The 9000-nt window shown below is 42.2% G+C and overlaps 1 protein-coding gene across 3 annotated transcripts in view; it reads left to right on the top strand.

Annotated features, from left to right (window-relative positions):
• HPCAL1 (hippocalcin like 1) overlaps nt 1-6810 on the top strand; it is a 129119-nt gene extending 122309 nt beyond the window's left edge. For all 3 annotated transcript variants that reach the window (XM_015425740.1, XM_015425738.1, XM_015425739.1), the window contains exon 4: nt 6327-6810. In XM_015425740.1, coding sequence (XP_015281226.1) covers nt 6327-6424 — 98 coding nt within the window. In that variant the 3' untranslated portion in view covers nt 6425-6810. The remainder of the gene's footprint in view (nt 1-6326) is intronic.
• The last annotated feature ends 2190 nt before the right edge of the window (nt 6811-9000 follow it).

Below are 9000 nucleotides of genomic sequence, written 5' to 3'. Positions count from 1 at the left end.
TCCCTGATGGATTAAAGTACCCTGGTCCTGCTCCTACATTTAAGAACATAAGAACATAAGAGACGCCAATGTTGGATCAGGCCAAAGGCCCATCCAGTCCAACACTCTGTGTCACACAGTGGCCAGAAATACCAGTGCCATCAGGAGGTCCAGCAGTGGGGCCAGGACATTAGAAGCCCTCCCACTGTTGACCCCCCCCAAGCACCAAGAAGACAGAGCATCACTTGCCCCAGAGCCCCTAGCTATACCTTGTGGCTAATAGCCACTGATGGACCTCTGCTCCATATGCTTATCTAATTCCCTTTTGAAGCCGTCCATGCTTGTAGCACCCACCACTTCCTGTGGCAGTGAATTCCATGTGTTAATCACTCTTTGGGTGAAGAAGTACTTCCTTTTATCCGTTCTAACCCGACCGCTCTGCAGTTTCATGGAGTGCCCACGAGTTCTTGTATTGTGAGAAAGGGAGAAAAGTACCTCTTTCTTTACCTGCTCTTTCCCATGCATAATCTTATAAACCTCGATCATGTCACCCCTCAGTCGTCTTTTCTCCAAGCTAAAGAGCCCTAAGCGCTTTAACCTTTCCTCATAGGGAAAGTGTTCCAACCCTTTTATCATTCGAGTTGCCCTTTTCTGCACTTTTTCCAAAGCTATAATATCCTTTTTAAGGTGTGGTGCCCAGAACTGCACACAGTATTCCAAATGAGGTCTCACCATTGATTTATATAGGGGCATTATTATATTGGCTGATCTGTTTTCAATACCCTTCCTAATAATCCCCAGCATAGCATTGGCCTTCTTTATTGCAGTCACACACTGTCTCGACATTTTCAGTGAGTTATCCACTACAACTCCAAGATCTCTCTCTTGCTCAGTCTCTGCCAGTTCAGACCCCATCAATGTGTATTTATATTTAGGATTTTTGGCTCCAATGTGCATCACCTTGCACTTGGCCACATTGAACCCCATTTGCCATGTTGACGCCCACTCGCCCATCCTTGACAGATCCCCTTGGAGTGCCTCACAATCCTCACTGGTTTTCACCACCCCGAACAACTTTGTATCATCCGCAAATTTAGCCACTTCACTTTGTATCATCCGCAAATTTAGCCACTTCACTGCTTACTCCCTGCCAAGGGTTCGGAGCTGGATTCCCAATCTCAGCTCCCCACGACTCAGGTACAAGGACCTCCATCTTCATTGGATTCAGTTTCAGTTGGCTCTGTTTAAACCGTCCAGTCACAGCCTGTAATGTCCTGTCCAGTACCTCTGGGTCTATCCATCCATCAGCAGATAGAGCTGGGGGTCATCAGCATATTGATGACAACCCAGCCCATACCCCTAGACTAACTGGGCACGGGGGCACATGTAGATGTTGAATAACATCAGGGAGAGGATAGCCCCTTGCAGCACCCCACATTTTAGTGGGTGTTGCTGGGACAATTTCTCTCCGAGTACCATCCTCTGTCCCCGACCATGAAGGAAGGAGGAAAGCCATTGTAAGGCAGTCCCCCATATTCCAGCATCAGTGAGGCGGTGGGTCAGAAGGTCGTAGTCAACCATGTTGAACACTGCTGTTAGATCAAGAAGCAACAGCAGTGCTGACCTTCCCCAATCCAGATGTCCCTGGAGGTCATCTGCAAGGGCAACTAGCATTGTCTCTGTCCCATGGGCAGGGCAGAAGCCAGAGTGGAATGGGTCCAGGACAGCGGCATCATCCAAGAAAACCTCTAGAAGACCATCAGGTATTAAAATATACAACAACTTTTGGAATGAATTTGGTAGATGGTGCATGAGAAAGTCAATACATTCAGCCCTTTCTTGGAAGTGATATTGGCATTTCTACAAGATGGCTTGACTATAGGACTCAAACCCTCCACGCTTAGAAGACAAGTAGCTGCATTCGCATCAGTTCTTCCACAAATCGAGGGTAGCAATTTATCCAATCATCCTCATATACATATATACCACCTCAGATGCATAGATTTCTGACATGGAAGCTACACACAGTTTTATCAGCCCTGACTAGATATCCATTTGAACCAATTACAGTAATAGCTTTACGCTGGCTGAGAGTGAAGACTATCTTTCTTGTAGCGATGACTTCAGCTCAAAGGGTCCCAGAATTGGGTGCCGTATTGGTCAAGTCTGAGTTATGCACCTTCCACAAGGACAAAGTAGTTCTCAGAACAGGTCCTACCTTCCAACCTAAGGTCAATTCCAAATTTCATAGGCCTTCAGTCATTCTGTCTGAATCTCATACACCTCAAGGAGCAACTTTGGCATACACCGGATGTCAGATGGACTCTCAGGACCTACCTAGTTAGAACTGAGCAATTCAGGAAAATGGATTCCTTATTCATGAACATCTCTGCTCCTAACATAGGTGGGAAGATATCAAAAGCAGCAATTAGTGCTACGCTTAAAGCATGCGTCATTGAGGCCTACAAGTCCCTCAAGGTAGAAGACCTGGGATAGCGCATTCAGTAAGGAGTGCTGCCACAAATGCAGCTTTCACTAAACATGTGTCAGTTGGGGAAGTATGCAGAGCAGCAACAGGTAATCAATCTTGCTATTTTTGAGGCACTACAAAATGAACCTATGTGATTCGGCCAATGCAGCCTTTGGCAGAAGAATCTTGCAGCACATAGTTCCTGACAAAGGCAATGACCTGCCCAATTGTTAAAATTCACTGTTGTGTGAGGTCCCACAAGATGTCCTCTTCCTCAGAGAGAGAACAGACCTCTGGATACTCAATGTGAAGTGTCCTTCTTTTCCAAGGAAAGGAGGACATCTTGCCCCTCCCAAAGTCATTGTAAATCATGCTTCAGTCTGTTTCTTTCCCTGTCTCACATAAGCTTCCTCTTACCTATCAGTGTTCTCATTCTTGTGTGTTTAACGTTCTCAAGTTTCTATTACATGTAGGTTGAGTTATCTAGTTTACTGCTTTTTGGAGTTATCCGAACTGAGGAAAGGCGGTGTTCTCATTCTTGTGTGTTCAACGTTCTCAAGTTTCTATTACATGTAGATTAAGAGTTATCTAGTTTACTGATTTTTGGAGTTATCCGAACTGAGGAAAGGGTGATTCCCTCACCAAACAGGAAGAGGAATAAAACTAGTTCCTGCCTCTCTGATAGGACAGTGGGGATCACCCACAAGATGTCCTTGTTTCCTCAGAGGAGAAGGACCCTTCACAGTGAGTATCCAAAGGTCCGTTTTGAAGTTGGCTCTTCCAGGTGTTATGGTGCTTATTATTCAAAGCAGATAAGGCAGGACAGAGGTGTTCTTTAAGTATCTCCACACAGGTGGGCACTTAAGTCTCTGGAAGAAAGCATTCAGTCCACTGTTGTTTCCTGGAAATTGTCTCACCGTCCTGGTCCTTGGAGATCTTGACATCAGTTTTTAATAAGTAGCTGAGGTCTCAAACTGCCACCAAACTAGATGTTTCTCCAACGGGGTTTGTCCCAGTCTAGCCTGAGGCATTATAATGCTTAGATTTGAATACCTTTTATATATTTGATTCAGTAATGCCTCCAGCCAGGTTGTGATTATCAAAACTTACATCTGGGTTCAAGCCACTGTTTCACTCATACCATGAACATATAGCTAATCCAGTTATGACTGAATAGAACAGTGATATTGTTGCAGGAAGACTAGCTATGAATCACTAATCCTTTAATGATAAAGAAATATGTGCAAATTGTCATCAAAATCAGTAATAGTAATAATAAATGGCAGATAGAATGGGTGTAATGGAAAACTCCCCACAAGTGAATTCTATCAAGATGCTCTATGTTTATTGCATTTGAGGCTAATGGCATTCAGAGTATCAAGGCCCTCTTTTTTGAATTTATGAGATGCAAAGCAGCCCACAACTTCAACATGAATATCCTTCCCTTTGGCAAAACAAATGTAGAGGAAGTTTTTTCCACAATTGGAACAAGTGGAAGTGGGTTAAGACTTGCCTCAGAATGCATTGTGCTTAATTGCCTACTTGGATCATTGATACGCGTTTGTCACTGAGACATTTGGAAAAGCCAATGTTTTATAAACTCTAGTAATTTCTTTTCCTGAAGTCTGAAGCACATCTATGAGTATATATAAAATCTCCAAAAAAGGGAAAGAAGAATACTGCCCAATGTACCCTGTTGCCACACCAGCTGTGGAAGAACCAAAGTAGAAGGGGTAACTGTGACCCTGCATGGTTAATTGGTGCACGAGATCAATGCACTGCCTGGCTGCACTGTGTCCTTCTTACATATGTTCAGTTGGACATGGATGCAGAGCCTAACTGCATGTCAACTCTCTCCCTGTGATTGGGAACTGTGGAGAATTCATCGTCCTCATCACTGGGATGGAACCAGCCACGTGCACAGCTTTTAGGTGAGATGCCTACATTGAGTGAATATGGACATGGTCAGTGGCACTTCGTTACATGCAGGATGTGAGACCATAGCATTTGTCCCTCCTCCACATTTACAGCATGTGCACAGGGCTTTATTCATGGCTGCTGCACAAGATAATGGCTTTCTAATGTTGACCTTCGTGTGGCTGTTAGAAAAATGAACAGCAGCATATATTCCAGCTGTACTTTTTCCAGCCCTGCCACATTGTTTGAACAAACACAGTTATGAAACGATGCCTTGTAGAGGTCATCTGTGCTTTGTTTATTTCAGTATTTAAATCCCTCTTTTCTCTCAAAGAAGACCCAGAGCAACCTACAGAATACAATTTACAAACATACAATTTAGATAAACAGACAGGAAACGACATCTAAAAATACAGTGCAGCACATCTTAGGCTCGTCCTGAATCCACTGTACTGACCCACTTAAGGTCTCAGGCGAAGAGCCAATAGCCATGAGCCCTTTGGCTCATGTCTCTGGCCCCACCCATGCTAGATCCTTGCAAACAGAAAAGAACAGAAGATCAACCCAGATCTCAGTCATCTGCTCTAAAAATGTTCCCTAACTTCCTCCCCTGCTTGGGCAAAAATAGCTGCATAACTTCTTTTGCAGGTCTATGCAGCTCTGTACGTACAGCAGAGGCGAGAGAGAATGCTCTGGTGGTAGAACTGTGTCATTCCCCCCCCCCCCAAGTGGTGGTAGAACTTGAGTGTTCCCCACAAGTAGAAACATTTGCGCATCAGGGAAAGGGGATATTAGCTCTCTTCTTAACCAACTATCTACTTGCAGGGGACTCTTTAATTTAGGGGAACATTTAAAAATGGGATCCCATATCTGCAACTTGAAGAGTTCAAGACTTTATTGCCACATTGTGTAATGTATAGACCTGGCCCGTATATGAGGTGTGTGAAAAAGAGAGCAGCAGACTTTTTATTTTTTGGGGGGGGGGGAACGTGTAGGAGAGATCTTTGAACTCCCCCAATCAGATATTAAATAAGCTGATATAATGATAGTGCTTGATGGGTGGCACTTCATATTTTAGGAACTGTTGATCTTTTTCCTTTACCCATCATCATGCTGTGAGTTTGCCAGCACCAATTATTAGCTACTGCCAGTAATAGCAGGGAAACTCCCTGCATCATATAAAAGCATGCTATTTACTAGATATTACTAAGAGGTAGTATAAGGACATACCATTTGCAGGAGGAACCCCTTATTTTAGCTCCGCCTTGATTTGAAAGTGTGATTCAGATAGCCAAGTTACGATGCGGTAGACGGATTTAATGATCACTGAATTGCAAATACTTTGGCTGCACTTTGGTTCATATGTCACTGCTAGAGTGGATGAAGGTGATACTAGTTTCAAAAAATCTCTGTGTGAGATTCATCCCTCTGGATTTATTCAAGTTTTCACCTCTGCAAGTGGTCTATTCAAGGAAATAATCGATCCCTACATGGTTTCCATGTGGATTCCATTAAATTGGCCCATATTGTTGTATTTGCCATGATTGGTTTGGATTTGTAACAGGATGTGAAAATCTTATTTGGTCCTTATTCCCATTATTATTATTCTGTACCCTAGATTGTATCAACATTTCCTTGGTCTGCTAGATTTTCCTGAATAAGAATCCTGTGAAAGGGATGGTCCAGAGGCCATTATCTGAAACTGGTGTGTGTTACAGCTGGTGACACAACCTAACACTAAGTTTACCAAATCTCATCTAAATGCAACCTCAGCAGACTGGTTTGTCATGGTAACTGCCTGACTTATTAATTCAGGAGTATATATTCCACCTAAAACTCTTTCGCAGCTGAGCACACATTTTTAATCCTTCAGTCACACAGTTTGTTATTTGTACATCAAATTTGGCTGCCTTTTTTGGACACGAAAGTAATTTGCTTGCTTTTTTCTTCTTCTTCCAAGGTAAACTGTCACTTGAAGAGTTTATTAAAGGTGCCAAAAGTGATCCCTCGATCGTGCGGTTGTTACAGTGTGATCCAAGCAGTGCAAGTCAGTTCTAATTTAAACTCCTGAACAGTTTGCAAAGAAAATTACTGGCTTGTTGTTCAAGCTTCGCTCGTAAAATAGATGCCTTCTCAACCATTCCTCAGTGGTTAGTGGATGAGGTGCCACTGCCAGATTGTCTGTATATCCAAGTGAAAGAGAACCTCTCAACAACATTGATGCAACTCCTACTTCTACAATTTCAGGTCTATTTTTCTTACCCCGTACAATGTTGTGATTCACTCTCCACATGTAACATAAGGGTATGTTTACATACAGGTTAAAGGGGTTGATTGCACATCACTTGGTTAATATGAGTGGGTGACTTTATAGTAGCCCTTAAGAATAGATGCTATATATTATTTTTGTCCAACACAGCAAATGTCAGGCAATTAATTTGCTTCCCAGAAAATGGCTATGAAATGTGGACTAAATTAAGTAGATTTTTTTTAAAAGCATGATACCAATTTCCTTTCTGGAAAATTGCTTGCACTTACATAATGGTCTTTACATTCTTTTTAAATATATGTGTGTGTGTGTATATATATATATATAAACTATATATATATGGTGAAGTAAAATTTTAATATTTAGGTCATATTTAATATATCAAGTAGAATTCATGCTTCATCTAGTTGTCTGTGTTTATTCAAACCTTTTTTTTAAATTGTGATATTTATGCAATAGCACAATTGCTGTTAAGACATTACATGATTAGTTGTTTGTGGCTAGAACACTGTATAATTACTGACTGCAACACTTGGTTCGTTTTTATCATTGATTGAGCATTTACAGTATTAATGAAATCTAACAAGGACTAGTTCTGCTTCTGCGTATCTCACTGCTGTGCCACTTGCAGTGGCTGCAGCATTAAAATGGCTTTTGGGGGAGTGAGATGAAGTGATTATACACACACATGCGTATACATGCGCTAGGGTCCTTCTACCTTTTTGTTGTCAATCTCTGTTAATAGTCTTGTGCATTCCAGTGTTATTTAATATCTGCCTAATGCCAAGAAATGTTAATTGAAATAAAGACTAATTTTCTTGTCTGTCATAATTGCCTAAATCTTTATATTTGCGTGGTCACTCTCTGGCAAGAAAGTGGCGCAAGTAGATCATTCATCCATTTTTTTTCCTACCCATCCACCTCTTTTCTTTTTCTTTTTAAAGGATCTGCATTCATTCATTTGCCCTGCCCTCCTGTTTCTGTATTGCCTCTAACAAAACAAAAAGACCCCAGATGTCAATGTGATTGATGGGTGGTGACTGCTTTTTCAGGCTTATTCTTATCTGAAGTTACTCTTGAGACCAGCTTGTACAACCATCACTTGCCCCCATCTTTCTGTATACCTCTTTAAGAGGTAAATATACAAAACACAGCAAAGTATTGCCTCTAAAGAGGCATTTTTAGTAGTAGCATTTAAAGCAGCTGTGCAAAGTGACAAAATGACAGCTGCAGAGGCAGGGCCGGCCATCAGAACCAGACTTATAGCAGTTACTACCAGCTTTGAGTCTCAGAGGAGGAATCTATTTCCTTGCTTCCAGCCAACATCTGTGAAAAAGGGAAGGTTACTGAGCACCTGAGAGTTTAACATTTCTCAAAATATGCCCCCTACAGATGCATTTTGATACTGCAATCCCAAACATACTTGCTTGGAAGTAAGTGTCAGAACTTGCTTCAGAGTAAACATGGCTCTTCAGGTTTTATCTAATGATGCTGGCTCTTGCTTAGGAAAGCTCTTTCCACACAGCTGTTTGGATGACACGGGATTTCTGCTGATGGAAAAGGGGCAATTTTTGCTATCCCCCCTCCCATTTAGACTACTGAATCCACGCCTGGGATTCCCCTGCCTCCAGGGGCAGCATTGTGGGGTGTTTGGGGCTATGGTGGAAGGAGGAAGCAAGGAAGTGTAACGCTCTGCTGGTGTGATTCCTTCTAGTCAGTTGAAATTTTCAGTGGGATTCGAGCTGAATTGTGTTATTCTTTAATGTATCATGGAGCAATGTGTAATGGTGGTTCAAATCCCTATAAGTGATTTGAAATTGTTGTGTAATCTTGGGTTTAAAATATTTCTCTCACTAAAAAGTGTGTGTGTGTGTGTGTGTTCATTCGTTCTGCTTAAACCTGAGAATATGGGGCACTGTTTGTTGTAGGAAGAAAACACCACAGGGCTTCTCCCCCACACACACACACTTTTTTAATAACACAAAATCTATACACACAATGGTACTATTTAAGCATCTCTGACTCAAGAACCGAAGATGCCTTTGATGCAGCCAGCAGAGAAGTGGGGCAGAAAAGTGACCCTCGGCAGCCTGTCCCTTCATGCCATCATACAGTTCTGTGCACAGGACGCTTATAGATGAATATCTGTTTATTGCAATTAAAACAGGAAATACAGGGCTGAGTACCTTAACAGCACTTAGCAACACCAAGTTCTATTCTGCCTTAACCAGGAAGGGCAGAAGGTCTTATACCCCAAATGACATCTATATATCTAATTCCCAACATGGCCCCCTGCGTGCGGGTACTTATTTCCACAGATCTGGGGGACATGGAGGGTCAACAGATATTCCTGCACACTTGGGGT

Source organism: Gekko japonicus, unplaced genomic scaffold, assembly GCF_001447785.1.
Source record: "Gekko japonicus isolate JY-2015 unplaced genomic scaffold, Gekko_japonicus_V1.1 scaffold1691, whole genome shotgun sequence".
In the NCBI taxonomy this organism is placed as follows: domain Eukaryota; kingdom Metazoa; phylum Chordata; class Lepidosauria; order Squamata; family Gekkonidae; genus Gekko; species Gekko japonicus.
Note: the sequence above shows the minus strand (reverse complement) of the source record. Positions and strands in the feature narration are given on the sequence as shown.